General features: G+C 37.9%; 1 protein-coding gene across 4 annotated transcripts in view; it reads right to left on the bottom strand.

Annotated features, from left to right (window-relative positions):
* Positions 1 to 18,045, bottom strand: part of ADGRG7 (adhesion G protein-coupled receptor G7) — a 71,019-nt gene that overhangs the window by 27,436 nt on the left and 25,538 nt on the right. The window contains exons 1-8 of one of the 4 annotated variants that reach the window (XM_034657332.1): positions 17,092 to 17,140; positions 15,152 to 15,261; positions 12,761 to 12,910; positions 11,961 to 12,067; positions 6,518 to 6,657; positions 6,298 to 6,405; positions 743 to 909; positions 145 to 300 (exon numbers count right to left, since the gene is read on the bottom strand). In XM_034657332.1, the coding sequence (XP_034513223.1) occupies positions 145 to 300; positions 743 to 909; positions 6,298 to 6,405; positions 6,518 to 6,657; positions 11,961 to 12,067; positions 12,761 to 12,910; positions 15,152 to 15,261; positions 17,092 to 17,119 (966 nt within the window). In that variant the 5' untranslated portion in view covers positions 17,120 to 17,140. Of the gene's footprint in view, positions 1 to 144; positions 301 to 742; positions 910 to 6,297; positions 6,406 to 6,517; positions 6,658 to 11,960; positions 12,068 to 12,760; positions 12,911 to 15,151; positions 15,265 to 17,091; positions 17,141 to 18,045 lie in introns of those variants that run through there. The other 3 variants (XM_002917089.4, XM_034657326.1, XM_034657340.1) reach the window with 3 other exon arrangements.

The following is an 18,045-nucleotide window of genomic DNA, read 5'->3' as shown; positions in this document are numbered from 1 at the left end:
CACTCCATTCCCTGTTTATCCATTTAATCTAGGTTGACTATCTATGCAAACTAAGCCCCCTGAAGTTATCTGCAATTAGCACATACCAGATTTATGTATAAGGAAAATTCTTGTCTGCAAAGAGATTACTATGTACATCCTTACCATTAATACAGCAAAATTAGTAGTATGGTTGCAGTGGCAGTACACGAATTCATCAGTGCTCTTATTTTTGTGACACCCATGTGTGTCCCAATCCTTTGTTAAAACATTCCAATAGACACAGGCATAGGAATGGAGCTGGAATTCTTTTCGGTCATACTGTAAATTGAAAAGACAATTGTAACCGATTTTTTAGAAATGCTTAATCAGGTAGAAAAAACCAAATAGGATAAGATAAGCATATGAGAAATCAAATAGGTATGTACTAAGTATAACATCTTCATTATTGATTAGGGAAGGGGAAAAAGGATATAAAATTCAAATTAGCTCATTTTGCATCTAGCTAGTCTGACAAAAAACATGGGTGTGGGGAATGTTTAAATGAATATCTTCAAAGAATCTTTTAAAGAGTTTTTCTGCTAAATTGATATATTTCATGCCCAAAATGAGTATTACACTGTATGCTAACTAACTGGAATTTAAATAAAAACTTAAAAAAATATAGAGTTTTCCTATGGATTTCTTTTGCTCAACCAATCCTACTTTTGTAATCAAAAGTGGCCTGAATTTTTTTGTTGTTGTTGCTAGTGGAAAAACTCACCTTTGGGTTAAAGACAATGTCAACAGAAGCTTCCTGACTTCTAGTGTTATTTTTAACAGTACTGCTTGAGATAATTTTTTGACTAAAATCTGATTTAGCTTTAAAAGTTTTTGATTGGAAAAGCTTGTTGTTTTGATACACTATAAAGCCACATGCCTTTGTGTCACCTGTGAGACAAAAAAAAAAAAAAATCAACAAATGAACCCTAGGGCAAACAAAAAACAAAGTCCCATGTCATTGTTCAACTGCATGACTGCTTAGTATATGAGTGAAGTACAGTAAAAATGGTTTGCTCACTGAATCTTTAGTTAATTGCAATATGTAATTAACATACATAACCCATGCTTGGCTGTTTCACTCACGTTACTTTTTTTCCTGAGGTTCAGATTCCTTACCTTCTAAATAGCTACAAAAATTTCCGCCTAATCCACCTCATGGAGGTATTGCAAGGATCTCACGTATAAAATAAACATCTTGCTTTCTATGCAGTGAAACAGAGTGAATGTGACATTCAGGTAGCCCAAAGCCATGTCGCTTCACCCGCTGATAAGACATCAGACAAGAAACAGCAACGAGTAAATAGTGAATATTGGGTGGGCAATGCCTAGGGAAGTGCTTTATGAGACCTGTTTCCTGCTAAAAGAGATGGAGCAGAAACCAGTCCATTCAGTCACAGAGCCAGGAGTTCACGTTGTGTGTATCAGGGACTGTTCCAATGGAGCCAGATACGTTCCGTCACCTCTTGAACTACTGGTCTCTGCTGCTTCATGATGATCATGGGTTTTTCCCAAGGCTGGAAGACCATTGTGACATATTTCTTCAGGAATTGGAAAAAAGTGGTCAGCTGTTCCTCAGAGATCTTAGAAAAACATGGCCACAGCAGAGGGTTTTGCGTGGAGGCCGGCCACAGCAGATGTCAAATAGAACGACCTAAGGAACGCCCCTTACACTTTATACAACTGTTGGCCCTATTGAAGACGAAGCAATTATAATAATTACATGTTTTAACTGAATTAATTTTTAAAACTCTGCTTTTACAAGTGGCATCAGGAAAACTGTAACAGTGACAGTGAGACCAGCATCTTCAGTGTGATTGGAGAGATAGGCAGACAATGCCCCTGACAGTCCCTACATGTTCTCCCCAGCCAGCCGTGTTCTAGCCTCTACCTAGAAAAAAAGACATTGATTTATGGAGCTTTTTCATGGCACATTGGTCTTGCCAAATTGTTCCTTCTCGACACTAGATGAAAAAGTTAACCCTAATATTGCAATAAGGCTTCTTTGCATTATTATTGTGTTTTTGTTTTTTTTTTTAATAAAAGAACGACATGCGTCATGTAAAAGTCAAATCCAGTGGCACCTGGGTGGCTCAGTTGGTTAAGCACTGGACTCTTGACTTTGGCTCAGGTCATGGTCTCAGGGTTGTGAGCCCGAGCCCCATGTCAGGCTCCATGCTCAGCAGGGAATCTGCTTGAGATTCTCTGTCTCCTTCTCCCTCTGCCCAGCCCCCCCCCCCCGCCTTGCTCGTGCTTTGTGCATGCACACACACACACCCTCTCTTATTCTCTCTCTCAAATAAATATTTTTAAAAATATAAATAAATAAATAAATATCAAATCCATAGAAATATGTAAGTAAAAAAATGAAAGTCCCTCTTTCCCTCTCCTCATTCCTATAGTATTTGGTCATTTACTAGAAAATAATAACTTTCATCTAGATACTCAGATTCATTAGAAAAGATTCTATTTACCATTATAATACTTTTAAATTATAGATAATTATAGATATACCTTCTAGATACATTTTCTTGATGTTTATTTATATTCTTTCACTCTCTCTTTCCCTTTTCTTAATCAAGTTTGTTAGAATCTTGCCTATTTCATTAGTCTTTTCATGGAACTGATGTTTTGTTTTGTTGATCAAGTCTGGTATTTGTTAACTCCTGTTTTTATTAAGTTTCTCCAATACATTTATTAATTCCTTCTTTCTAGTTTCTTTACATTTACTTTATTTTTATGATTCTTTAGTTGAGTGCTCAGTTCACTTTTTAACAATTTCATTTATTTTCTAATAAATTTATTAAAGCACATATATTTTACTTTAAATAATTCAAATAATTTATTTTAAATAATTTACTCTAAACACTAAAAACACGCAGAAGAAAATACAGGAGACTATCATTATGACTTTAACCTGGGGAAGAATTTAAATAATTCTTTGTCCATATCCCATAGGTGTTGATATGTGGTATTCTCATTGCCGTTAATTTCCAAATACTTTGTAATGTACACTTTAATTTCCTTTCTAACAACGTTTATCTTTAATTTCTAATTGGATAAAATTTTGGCTATTCTTTTGTGGTACATTTCTAGTTTTATTGCATTGTGGTCAGGAACTATGTCTTATGTAACTTTTATTTTATAAAACACATAAGCTTTTCTATATGGTCAGTAGAAAATGACCATGTAGTGAGTAATAAATAAATGGTCAGTTTTTGAAGCACTTGATGGACATGTGAAAAGAATTTTTATTATCTCTTTTCTGTCTACAAACAAAATTACACACACACACGCAAATATATATAAACATCAAATTCATTAATTTTTTTTGTCTACTTGATCTTTAATTTCTGGGATAGTTGCCCTAAAATCTTTCCTTAGAAGAATGGTTTGTCGATGTGCCCCTATATTTCTAACAATTTTTGTTTATATATGTCAGTGACGTCTTTTTAAGAGAACAAAGAATTAAAAAATAGATAATTTGGGGGTTTGGTTTCTTTTTTTTTTTTTTAAAGATTTTTTTTTATTTATTTGACAGAGATAGAGACAGCCAGCTAGAGAGGGAACACAAGCAGGGGGAGTGGGAGAGGAAGAAGCAAGGCTCATAGCAGAAGAGCCTAATGTGGGGCTCGATCCCAGAACGCCAGGATCACGCCCTGAGCCGAAGGCAGACGCTTAACCGCTGTGCCACCCAGGCGCCCCAGGGGTTTGGTTTCTAAAAATCATAAAAATATATCCCTTTCAGGGGCGCCTGGGTGGCTCAGTCGGTTAAGTGTCTGCCTTTGGCTCAGGTTATGATCCCAGAGTCCTGGGGATCGAACCCCAGAGTCCTGGGGCTCAAACCCCCACATCAAGCTCTCTGCTCAGTGGGGAGCCTTCTTCTCCCTCTCCTGCCTCCCCTGCTTGTGCTCTCTCTCTCTCTGTCAAATAAATAAATAAATTTTTTTTTATAAATGTCCCTTTCAGTTCAATCTGAGTCTCTGTCTCTTTTTTTTTTTAAGATTTTTTTTTATTTATTTATTCGACAGAGATAGAGACAGCCAGCGAGAGAGGGAACACAAGCAGGGGGAGTAGCAGAGGAAGAAGCAGGCTCATAGCCGAGGAGCCTGATGTGGGGCTCGATCTCATAACACCGGGATCACGCCCTGAGCCGAAGGCAGACGCTCAACCACTGTGCCACACAGGCGCCCCTGAAAGGGATATATTTTATATGATTTTTAGAAACCAAACACTGTCTCTTAACAGTGTGTTTTAGCCCATTTGAAAAGATTGATAATTTATAAGGAATAAGAAGTTAGATCCCTATCTTTCACCAAACACATATATTCTACGTTCATTGCAGACCTAAATGCATACACATACACTAAAAACACGCAGCAGAAAATATAGGAGACTATCGTTGTGACTTTAACATAGGGAAGGATTTCTTTTAAAAAGTACTGATTATAGAGGAAAATACTGATATACTGGACTGCCCTATAAAGTAAAATTTGGGTATGATAAAAGATGTCAAAAGCCAAGCAAAAGAAAGCTACAGACTGGAGGAAAGATATTTGCAACTTTATAACCAATAAAGAATTAGTGTCCAGAGTACATGAGGAACTTCTAATGACCGATAAGAAAAAGACAAACAATCCAATAGAGAAATGACCATAGTATTTAGATAGGCAAGTTACAAAATAGAAAATCAGAATGTCTAATAAATACACGAAAAGATGCACAAGTAAAGGAAGAAAAAAATCTAACGTATCATTGAATTTCCAAGCTGCAAGAGGAATGCAACAATGCTTATAACATATTTATCAGACAAAAGCTAATATGCTTGGTAACATATGAATAAATCTCCCAAAAAGGATGTTTAGTTTAAAAAAAGCAAGTTCCATACACCATGATACCACTTAGGTAAATATTTAAAACCCACAAAATAGAATATTTTATGTATGGATATATAAATATGTAGCAAAAGTTTAAAGGCAACCATAAAAATGCAACATACCAACTTAAGAAAGATATAAGTTCTGGGGGGATGGGAAAAAATAGGACATGGACTTCACGTACATCTGTAACATCTTCCTTTTTTTTTTTTTTAAGAGGTCTGAAGCAAACATAGCAAAATTTGATATCCGTTTACCTTGCTGGTGGGTACATGGGTGCTGCATGTATTATTATCTATACTTTTCTATACGCATGAAATATTTTTAAATTAAAAGAAAAACACAAAAAAGAACATGAAAGACTTAGGTTTAGTCTCTTACCTTCACAAAGCATGTAGCCAAAGCAAATAGGAGCAAAATTCCACAGCACGCCAGATCCATGAATAATATCCCTTCTTCTTTATCAGTGCTATTACGAATTCTAAAATGTGTACTTTCTAACATTAGAGTCCTTTTTAAGGTTTACTCTTTTTAGGGGGGGAGGGGCAGAGGGAGAGGGAGAGAGAGAATCTTAAGCAGGCTCCACATCCAGTGCTGACGTGGGGCTTGATCTCACAACCCTGAGATCATGACCTGAGCTGAAATCAAGAGTCCAACGCTTAACCAACTGAGCCACCCAGGCACCCCACATTGGATTTTTTCTATTTGGGGAGAGAATAAAAGTAAATGTGTGTGCTTGCTTTCCTTATTATTATTGTCAAAATAATCATTATTTTAGACTTTGAAAAGTACAAACATTTCCTGTTAGATGTAAAAATTTTTGAAGGGCTATATGCAAGATATAGGGAGCCCATGGTGAGCACCATATTAGTGGATATAACTACAATCTGTTGCTACAAGAGGATGACTGTGCCAATTACATAAAATAACCCAAGGCAGGTCCATAGGACGAATCTGAGCCTGCGAGTGCCATGCCACTAGTAAATACGGGCAAAGTTTATGACTGAATATTTTTTAATATATTTTTAAGTGTAAAACTGACCTGCATTAGCTAGATTTTTCTTAGAAAACAGACTTGTGTCCATGACCAGAGCATTTCAATTCTGCTCCAAAGATTTTGAAAAGGAAAAAAAGAGATCATCTCTATCATCTAGAATAGGAGTTGAGATTACCATAATTTTAAGATCTTATTTATTTATTTGAGAGAGAACATGCAGTGTGCATGAGTGGGGGGAGGGATAGAGGGAGAAGCAGACCCCTCACTGTGGGGAGCTGCATATGGGGACTCAATTCCAGGACCCTGAGATCACGGCATGAGCCGGAAGTCAGATGCTCACCGACTGAGCCAGAAAGCATCCCCAACTTGAGTGTATTTTTTAATGTAATAAAGTTTGAGACCTACTGTTTGCGGTACTGAGCAAGATTTGAAGTTCAGTCTCCCCATCTGGATTAAGGTCGTTCACATCTCTGTCCACAACTGTGGAACCAGAAATGAGAGAATCACTAGTTCCTGTCAGAAGGAAAAAAGTAGAATTTTAAAAGTCTACATTTTCATAGATAAAGCATTATTCATGGTTGACAGAATGCTGTCTGCTACGAGAAGTACGAGACAAACAACTCACCTCTCTTCACAGAGAAGCGAACATTTGTAGACTGCATGGTGCCTTCTGAAGAGAAATCCACAGACTGTACTGCCACATTAGGTTCCACCACTGACATGTTACCCAAGGACGTGGAATAAATCTCCATTTGCTCAACAAGCCTGTATAGGACAAAACATTACAATATAATATTCTAGAGATTTGTCATAAAATCAAAGGTGTGCGTTCTCTCCCACATTCCAGTAGAAAGTCACGACCATAGAACTCATGTGAACATTGGTACAATCTACTTAAAATAATTTATTTTCTTCACCAGAATCTTGCTTTGTTATATATATACTTTTTCTAAAGTTCTGATGGACCATCTCCACTGAAGGATATCCTGTATATAGATGCCAGAAAGCTGGAACTCAAGAATGACAGATTTCCCCACAGAAATAGTCTTTATTGTGTTGCTCTTCACATAAAAGATGGTGTTGTTATCCATCATTGGCCAGAAATGTGCTTCTTGTTTCTCCAGTGATGAGAACCAATTGCTACTTATTCAACTCCCTCCTCTCACCCAAACCCCTTGGGGTCTAAAGCATCTCCTGTTAGTTGTCGATTCCAGAGGCAAGAGTTCATTTGGAACCATGCAAGAACAGAGCTCTGAGCTCACTGCCTGGGTTGTTAACTCTACATTGCAGGTTTCCACAATGTTCTTTTCTACTTTGGATAACTTCAAAGACAGATTAGATGGAAAGTGGGAGGGAGTGGGGGAACCTGTCAATTTAGCATTCTCCAAAGAAAAGCTGTTAAGACCTTTTCTTTTCCTTGTTTCCTATAAGAAATATATGCACTATTTCTGTACTTGACAAAACAAAATCTCTACAGCTAAGATAACTGATTCAATCTAGTTTTCCCAGAAATGAAGGGATTTCATTAAAATGTAGTTGTTCCATATTCTAAATCTTTATTTGGTCACTAAAGTATTTTTCACTTTCCCCAATTGACTTCATAAAGAGATAAATTTTAAAAATAATTAAAGATTGCTTTTATAAAGAGAATATGATAATCATTTATACAGAAACATTCAAGTTGGCTTCTCTGTTTGGAATGTTTTCCATTCATAACACCATTTTCTGAATGTTTAGCAGTTCACACTATATATTTCCCACTTAATGAATTACAATCATACATACTCCAGAGCTGTTTTAGACAGGAAGAATACGTAACAAAATTCTAATCTTCTAAGAATATATTTCATACATTTGTCAACCAAACAATATCTGTTGAGCATCAACTAAGAAGTCATACCCTATTAAACACTGGAGATAGCAAGAGGTGCTCCCTCAGGCATTGGAAGGCTAGAGGGAAGGATGTACTAGATATCTGGGAGTGACTGCAGGATTCACAACCACTTTTAAAGGGTTGATCTAGCCACAGCCACCTTCAAGGTCATTTTTTCCTTCCAGATGATTCTTCTCTGTTCTTGCCATAACTGATTCAATTAGAGATGAGTGCCTGCCTCAGAGTACCCAATGCAGAGGCTGGCCACTGAGCAGTATAAATGACTGGAAGAAGCAATCAGATTCTTTTCACTCAAGAATTTTCAAGTTAGTGCTATAGTTACATCAGGAAAGTCACAGTTTAGAGGGGACCAGAGAGGTCATTCCGTCATTGTAAGAACAAATACAAATTTAAAATAAGAGGCTTAATTTTTCCTGTTGAAAATAAAAGATGGGACGCCTGGGTGGCTCAGTCGGTTAAGCATCTGCCTTCTGCTTCGGTCATGATCCCAGGGTCCTGGGATCCAGTCCCTCATCAGACTCCCTGCTCAGCAGGGAGCCTGCTTCTCCCTCTCCTTCTGCCTGCTGCTCCCCTTGCTTGTGCTCTCACTCTCTGTCAAATAAATAAAAAATCTTAAATATATATATATATATATATATATATATATATATATATAAATTCTTTTGAAAACTAGATTGGCATTTTGTCCACTTTATGACCTGGGAATGTCTTTCTCAAGGATATCGAAGCCATCTCTTTGAAATGTGAACATCGAGGGAGTTAGTTTCCCTATTTCCCAGTTTCTGTGGAGGGTAGGAGCCTGATTTTAGTGTGTGAGTACCTTGCTCCAAGTTGCAAAGCTACCTCTTGTCATAAAGACATGAGAAGTTTGTTCTTCCTCTGGATAAAGTCAGTTAGCTAACACAGGTGGTCACCTCAATTACTGGGTTAATGTAGGATGAACTATGTGTGACAGTGTTGTCAAGTTCTCTTAATTGAGGACTAGTTATTGATTACCTGAAAACACATATGTAATGGGTTATATCTGCTTGGCTATATAAAGAGGTGAGATTCCTCTCTGTCTGCAATCTCTTAGTGTTTGCCTGTGATACACATCACATTCTGGTTTAATGCTTATGCAGTAAAAAGTGTTTTCTTTCTTTACTATCTTTGTGGAGAGCATTTCCGGGTTGAGAAAAGATTTTGTTTTTAATTATATTTCCCCTATGCCATGAACAGAGTTAATTTATGAGAGAGCAGAAACTAGAAGTAAAGATGAAACATACATGTTTATTGAGTCATGTTAATTACAAAGACCAACAGCTAAACTTTTTTTTCAAAATTAAATATATAAGAGTCAAGTATCGTGCTAGTGATTTACGTATATTAACTCAGTTGAGCCTCACAAGAATCCTACTGAAGTGAGTCTCAAAGTTGCTCCCATATGATACTGAAGAATCTGAGGCTCTCCTCAGGGAGTGGGAGAAATGAATTTGGCCAAAATCATGTACCTACTAAATAACAATGCTAAGATGAACCCAGGACTGTCTGATTCCAAAGGCTGTGGCCACAACCATTATATTATCCCAGAAGGAAGGCCCACAAACTCATCTGCGGGGACCTTCAAAGCTGCCTTGGATGCCCTGCCATCTCCCTACTCTGGAATCCATAAAGCCCCGCCACATTATGATAGGGTTCCTAGGTTCCCATGAGATTGCGTAAGCCTCTTTACAATAGATCGTTAAGTTAATTTAAGCAGACATCTTTTAACCAAAGAAGGCTGGCTGGAACAAAAAATACAAATAGAGATGTGAAATGTAAACGTACAAGGTGGTCACTATTAGGGAAGCAGTTTTGCATTCCCAGGGATAGGTAAACACAGACAATTATGAGCCCTGAATTTGACAGCAAAGTTTCAGGATGATAGCTCAGTCTTTGCCACAAGTGATCAACATAGAGAAATGAGGTCCTAGTTTCACTGATTATAGTAGGAGGCCTTTAACAGCAGAGACCTTGCCCATGGCTCCTCGCAACTCAGACCAAGAGAATGGATGAATGGATGCTAGAGAACTCCACTATGACAACTTGAGCAAGATGGACCTGGGCAGGTTTTTCCCTCCCTGTCACTCTCCTGTTTTACTCTCATACTGTCCACTTCTCCCTATGAATAAAGAAGGGGAATCCAGTAGTTTAGGGCTGCAAACAGGAAGTTGTGAATGAAAGAAGGGAGAAGCCAAAGTGAGATGGGCAACGAAGGCCCAGTGTCTGTCAGTAGAGGCTACAGGTAGGCCCAGGTTCAGGGGACAGAGTTTGGAAAGAAGAGTTCCCCAGATCAGCAATTAATTTTCTTCTCCAGGGAGAGAGGAGCGTTAGAGTCACCTCTGCTGGCAGTTTCTAAGGAGTACTAAGTGCTTGGTGATCTGATGTGGGGGCTGGAGGCTGAGGCGACAGCTTTATTTAAGTGAAAAATGCTCCAAGTCCGCAAGGGCTTATGCATAAGATCACATGGGAGAGTCAACTGACAGACCAGGGTTAGAAAAGTAAGCAGACTAGAAATCCAGACTGGGAGGAATTACTATGAGTGTGGTTGTAACATTTCATATTTCAGTGTGTCCCATATTTAAAATTTTTATTCAGCCTCTAATCACATCTTTTGAAGCCCTTTGGATATTGCACATAAACCACACAGAACCAAGTTTTTCTCCATGTCTTAAATCAGTAAAATTCATAATTGTTTATCACCAGGACAGTATTTTCACCTGTATCATGGTGTGACTTTCTCAGCCAAATCTCATAGTTGCTCTCTCCTCAGCTTTCTCACCAGAACACCCACCCTTCTTCTTTCCCTTGAGCAAGACTGCAAACACAGAGCCTTCAACTCTGAAGGGAGCCTACTCCGGCTCTCAAGCTCCATGTTCACTGAACAGAGACTCTGAATCCCATGGCCACTGCCTTCTCCAACTTCAAAAAAAATGGGAGTCTCTACACTCCCAGTGAGAAGGGCCCAGACTCCTACTGAAATTTGAAGTCATAAAATACACCAGTTAAACTGCTGAAACAACCTCTACCACCATCTCTCAGAATTGTCATCTTTTGAATGTCCTAACCATTTCAAGCTGTTGTCCTTTTTCTACTTTGAGGGCTCAACACTGTAAAAATTAGAAAACTGAGAGCTACTTCTAGGAATTTCTCCTAAAAAATAATGGGCCACGTAAACAGAGATTATGTGTAAGAATGTTGATTGCTCAAAATATTAAAAGACTTGAAGCAATCTAAATGTCCTTCAGCAGGAATTGCTTAAATAAAAGTTCACTCATATTATGCAGTATCTAAAATTTATGATGTATATGTATAGATATTTACACTGAAAAGAGGTTCATAAGGTATTATTAAGTGACAAAAACAAGCTATAAATCAGTGGAGTATGTAATATGATACAAACACACACACATACAAAGAAAAAAGTCTGGAAGAATACATACCAACAGGTTAATAAAGGTGGGACAATTTTAAAAATTTTTGTTCATCTATATATTTTCTTATTTTTCTATAATGAGCATACAGATTTACTTAAATTTTTTAAAAATCAAGAAAACTCTATATAAGATTAAAACAATGAATCCTAGTAAGGGATCTCTGTAATAAAGTACATGAGTTTTATTATAAATATACAACCAAAAGTATGCAAAACATAGGAATCAAAAAAAGAGAAAGCCGGTAGAGTTGGATTTTTTTTTTTCAATGTAGGCTTGGGAAAGCTAAAGAAAGCTTAACCAAGATACACAGGATCTGGGGGATAGCTGAGTTGTGTATAGGGAGCCGGCAACATGCCCTGCAAAGTTATGCTATTATTTTCAGCTCTGTACATTGAGAAGAGCTGGAAGAGCTCTTTTTGTGCTTGCAGGCTGACCCTTGGCCATGCCTAACTACGGCTAGGAAAATAAGTTCTAAACTAAATCATCCCAGTTGCTCTCTATCTCCCAGTCCAGGGCCACCCCAGGAACCAGCAGTTAACATATAACACTCTAGCTAGTAAATGAAGATCAGGTGGAAAGCCTAGGCTTCAGTCTGCATTCCAGAGGAATCAGCCAGTTAGCGCAGGCAGGAGAGAAATAGACACTTCTCTTCATGCTTTGACCTAGGAAACCTGAGAGCACTTTGTGATGTTTTCCTTTTCAGTTGGAGTTGCGCTTACGTTGCAAAGGTGTCATCATTATGGGTAGCAGCAGCAGCAGCTTTTTGAAAAACATCGTCCCCGGCATCTAGAAGCTGACTCACTGTTGTTACAGCAATTACTTTTGCCTGTCAGAAGAAGCAGCAAACGATCATCATAGCAGACATGTACCATACAGCCGCATCACCGTCATTATCATTCATTATTACGGTATCGAGTGGCACAATTAGTATGGTAATCCAGAGGCAAGTATTTTTCAAACTTGAAGGTTTAGTTTTAGATGGCTGAGAGAATAAAGATAAGGCATGGAGAAAATCTAAATTCAGTCCATCAGGAAGCTTAGGTTTCTTTTTCCTTCTTTTTTTTTTTTAAGATTTTATTTATTTATGTGATAGAGAGACAGCCAGCGAGAGAGGGAACACAAGCAGGGGGAGTGGGAAAGGAAGAAGCAGGCTCCCAGCGGAGGAGCCCGATGTGGGTGGGGCTCGATCCCAGAACGCCGTGATCACGCCCTGAGCCGAGGGCAGGCGCTTAACGATTGCGCTACCCAGGCGCCCCAGGAAATTTAGGTTTCTGAATTTGCCTCCGAGCAAGGTCTTTCACAGAACCTCTACCCCACCCCCAAGAACAAAAACGCAGATGCTTAGATGCAAAAGCAGAAACAAAATAAGACTGCAGGGCTCTGACTGTGGAAACACGGTAGCCCATAATACTTAGCATGACTAGTATACTTACTATCGAACTAAGTGAAGTGATTTCTAGTTTTGTCTTTCTCTGTTTTTTCTTCCCCTCCCCCCTTTTAAAAACCTTGTGAGTTTTACCTCATAGACAGCATTTCTGGTTGGGTTGAAGATCTGCCCGACCACTCTAGTAGCTGAAATGATGCCCTCCGGAGTTATTCTGTCGACATCAGATGTTAAAATCTGAGCTTCAGCAGATATATTCAGAGACTGTGTCGAGATATTGACTATCTGTTTAAAAGAGAAAAAACAAAACCCTAACATTATACAACTATGTCTAAACACTTTGCAAGCAATTGCAGGCGAATAAACTGGAATTTAGCTGACCCTCAATCTCCTGCATCTACTCAGTTCTTCGTGTTTGCTTCTCTCCTTGTGTAAAGGACAAACTACCTGCGGGTTGGTGGCTTCTCCTGCCTTTACTATCTGCCAGGATTAACAAACTAAGGAAGCCTTAAGTAGATTGGTGCTACTTGAGGTGATCTAAGAATTTTGTAACAAACAGTTACAAACTGTTACAGGGTTCACAGGAAGAATAAGCACAGAAACTGTAACTGGTCAAAAACTCACACAATTGTATGCTGTTGAATCTAATGATTTTTTTCAATGATTTATATTTGGATGGTAGCTACACTTGTGAGCATAGCAGAACATATGGACTTGTTCTAATCACTATGTTGTACACCTGAAACTAATGTAACACTGTGTGTCAACTACACGTCAATAATAAGTAAGTAAATAATTTAAAACTTTTTTAAAGAGGAAAAAAATTATTTGTATTTTATGTATCATTTTTCATCATTTTCCTAGGAATTCATTTTTATTGCATTTTACAAAATTATTGGTCTGCAAGGGGTTGGAAATTTTTTAAAACTAGCTTTTCAGCACAGATTGGGGAACACTGACCTAGACCCATATTGTCTTTAGTAGAGCCAGGTGTTAACATGCGTGTATGTGGCTTAGTTTTTCACTAGATGGCAGCATTATTTCAAAAATCAAACCAAGGTCACAGGCCATTCAACTTAGGGGAGAGTTGAAAACAATGTTCAATCAACAGAAACAATGAAAGCGTTCATTCAATAGCTAGGTCCCTGCTCTGTGCTAGGCACTTTGCTGGATGTTTTATAGGAGTTATCACATTTAATACACAAACAACACTGTGAGTGGAGCATCCTCATCCCTGTTTAAAGGTTTGGAGAGGTAAAGGAGTCCATGCACCTTACGAGTGTCAGAGCCGACAGCCAAAAACCGGCTAGTCAGACCCCAGAACATGAGGCCTTTCCCCCAGTCTGTGAAGTTGGCATAAACTATGGAGTTGGCAGCCATCTCCACACTCCACTCCCAACCCCATCTCTAATTAACTCTAACCCTGCCCATCTACAATTAGGGAGCCAGAGTGATACAGGGTGGGCTTTAAAATAAAAAGTCACGGGGTGCCTGGGTGGCTCAGTCGTTAAGCATCTGCCTTCGGCTCAGGGCGTGATCCCGGAGTTCTGAAATCGAGCCCCGCATCAGGCTTCTCCGCGGGAAGCCTGCTTCTTCCTCTCCCACTCCCCCTGCTTGTGTTCCCTCTCTCACTGGCTGTCTCTCTCTCTCTGTCAAATAAATAAATAAAATTAAAAAATAAAATAAAATAAAAAGTCACTCCATCACTTTTTGGCTGTGTTTCACTGTACCTCTCAGAAATAGTTTCCTCATCTATAAAAGAGGTATATTAATATCTATATACTTGTTATAAGAATTAAATATGATAAAATAACATATGTAAAATGTTAGCTCAGGCTTTGGCACTCAGTAAGTGGCTCAATAATTAGTATAATCCCTCTATCTATGAAAATAACTAAGGTTCTGTAAGTTCTAAATGCACTAACATACTTAACATGCCCTGCACTTAGAAGGACCACTTAAAGTTTCCTTTTCTTCCCCTTTCTTGGCCCCAGATATTAGTAATTCCATGCATTTGCATTTAGGTACACACTAGGTCAAAATAATTTAATCTGCATGACAAAAAATCTAGTCATATATATTTTCCACTGCACAGGCACCTAGATATAGCCCTGAGACCAGCATTAGGTTCTAGGGTTCCCTGCCTTGAAAGGTCTTTGATGGTCGTTGTTGTTTTTTCTCTTCATTCTGATTCAGTTAACCATTAGAATAACTTCCTTTTCGGTCTCAAATGTCAGTGATCTATTTTCAGTCAACACTTCACTGCTGTAAAAAGATGAGGCCATTTAAAATGTGTTATAGATTATCATTTGCTAAAATTTGCTGAACCAACAGGTCCAACGGTCCTTTTTCACAAACAGATGTCAATTAAAAAAAAAAAAAGAGTGGTTTCAGTTACCAGTTTTTGTTATTTCTACTTTGAGAGTTTTAAAAATATTGATTTGGCCATTAGGTATGTAAAGAACGGAGACTTTACACAGAGTTGGAATTTTTCCCAGTTGCCAGCACATGCACCGTGTGGCGTACCTGCTTTTCCAGGGTTTCCAGAGTTTCATTGCAATTTCCTATTGTCGCGTTTTGTAATACTATCTCTCCATCTGTAGTAATATTGCACAGCCGGGTTGCTATTGGATTGCCTGCTTTAATAAAAAGAAGAAAAAACGACCGTGTTTACGAAGATGGCCACTGGCAACTGCCTGCTCCTGTACACATCCCCTTCTCGGTGGGATTGTGCCGCTCCTCCCACCGAGAGGTGGCGTCTATTCCTCCATTTTCTCAATCTGGGCTGTACTTAACCTTGCATTGACCAACAGAATGTTCTGTGAGAGCTCCAGAACTTGGGCCTCAAGAAGACTTGAAGTTTCAGCCTTTGCCCTCTTGGAACACTGCCCGACTATTGTACAAGGAAGCAGCCCTGATCTACTGGAGAAGAGAGGCTATGTGGTAAGAGAACTTGGTTCATCTGGCCAGCACCAAAGTGCACGTGAGTGCGGTTGTCTTGGACATTCCAGCAGTCCATCAACCAATAGAACTATGAAAAATCTAAATCATTATTCAGTGAAGCCACCAAATTTGGGATGGTTTAATATCTGGCAATGGAGAATCAGGCAGTCATTACGGGAAACTTTTAGGCAGATGTCGCTTGTCTTGATTTTTATATCTGAAATTCAAAAGACCAGTCAACTCTTTCCTACCTCAAGTCTGCAAGGAAGATGTGCCTTCCACAACTAGGTACATAGGGCTTTGAATTGGATGGGATGAGGGTTGAGAGATCAGAAATAATATGAAAAATTCCTACTAGATATTGAATTACTTATTGATCTTTCCTTCTTTATCCAAATCTGAGTAACACCTGAAAGGCAGAGTTCTATTGTATTGTTGCACTTATTTGATATCTGGTTTGCTCTCAATACTTTTTGAATCATTGAGTTTATTTCCTGTAATTATCACTGAGCCATCCTACCTCAGTGTCCCCCTGTGACTAATGCTTAGGAGCCTGTTAATAAATAAAATCACCTCCAGCTGTCATTAGAGAGACAGCTGATCAGAAGGCAAACTTTTCTCAGGAACAGCTTCCAGCAGCTACTTCTTGAGGTAACACCTTGAGAAATTGAAATTTGAGACACAAAGTAGAAGGTTGAAGCCACTCTTAACTTATATGATAGCTCCATATCTACTTTATGACATAATGAAAATTTCAAATATACATGTAGAATTTTATTCTTTTAAGCGGATATAGTTCAAATGCATCTTTTCCTCTATATTCCTCTATATATCCTCTAATTCTTAATATAAAACTAAAAGCAAATTTGCCAATAGTTGGAATCTATACCTTTAAAATTATTTTATAGGCTCAATCTGAAATTCAAAGGTAAGTAAAATAAACGTGTTCATAATAATTGCTCAGAAAAGAAATATAGCCAAATGAAAGAACCAAATGAAACATGGTGATTCTCTTGTCCCCAAAACATAATGTATATCAAATTAAGTGTGATGTCCCCTGATGAGCATATTACTTTTTTTTTTTTTTACTGTTCCTGACTTGGTAGCACACAGTTATTTTTTGTAGCTGTATCACTTTTATAAATTATAATGAAATAGTTAAGATATACAAAACATGAAAAATTAAGATGATAGGTATCCATAGACATATCATACAGTATAAGTAGTAAGTACCAATAAAATGAAACCTTCCTGCCTTTTACCTTCTGAGCTTTTAATCAAGAAGCTAGAAGGACCTATATAAAGAATAGGATCATAATATTTGAGTAGGCACGGTATATGTGGGCAGAGGCAATTTTAATTCTGCAAATGGAATACTGGTGTATATGATCTCTTAGTAAGTAAGATAAAGAAACACACAGGAAAGACCAGTACCTGTAAGTACTACAGTGTTTCAAAAAGCCCTTGACATACATGAAAATAAATATAGAACTAAAATGTGAAATTCTCCCCAGGATTATTACCGACAGAAGTTCTATCAAACATTTTCATAAATGATCTAGAATTGGCCGTGTTATTGAGATATTCAGTTCTGCAGGAAATGATGATATCCTGCAGGAAGATATGAGAAATATGAGGACTGGGCAAATGAAAGTCAATGCAAACAAAGTTCAGATAAAACATTAAGGGAAAATCATACAGTATAATGGGCTCTAAGCTGTCAGGAAAAGAATCTATGAATTTTTAAGGGATGCTCTCAGAAGGTATTACCCAATACAGTATTGAAATAAGTCATCAAAATCATGGATATCATCAGGAAGCATATTAGAAGTTAAAAAATGTTATTTGCTCCTTTATTCTTGGAATGTCTCTATGCAAGCAAGGTTGTCATGCTTCAAGGAAGGTATGATGAAGGTGGAGAATGTTCCAAGATGGATAACTAAAATGACCAAGGAGATGAAGACCTACCAGCTGTGGACAGACTTAACTGAGCATCTCTACCCAGAAAGACGATGTTTGAAAGTAGATATGGTACAAATCTATAACTAATGTTTTAAATTCAGACAAATTATATAACTCAATGAGCAGATATTAATATGTTCAAATTCCAGGACATAGATGAAACTGGGAAAATAAACCAATGGAAGGATTAAAAGGAATTTACTTTTTTCTTTCTTTCTTTCTTTCTTTCTTTCTTTCTTTCTTTCTTTCTTTCTTTCTTTTTTATAATAATATTTTTATTATATTATGTTAGTCACCATACAGTACATCCCTAGTTTTTGATGTAAAATTCCATGATTCATCACTTGCGTATAACACCCAGTGCACCATGCAATATGTGCCCTCCTTAATACCCATCACCAGCCTATCCCATTATAAAAGGAATTTATAACTGATCCATATTACAGTTTTTAGGAGAATTAGAATTCTGTGAGGTTGTATCCTAAACTTTGAACATGGGCATCATGAAAGGCAGC

This window comes from Ailuropoda melanoleuca, chromosome 1 (assembly GCF_002007445.2).
Source record: "Ailuropoda melanoleuca isolate Jingjing chromosome 1, ASM200744v2, whole genome shotgun sequence".
NCBI classification, from domain to species: Eukaryota; Metazoa; Chordata; class Mammalia; order Carnivora; family Ursidae; genus Ailuropoda; species Ailuropoda melanoleuca.
The sequence above is the reverse complement of the archived record's forward strand: the minus strand, read 5'-3'. Positions and strand labels throughout refer to the sequence as shown.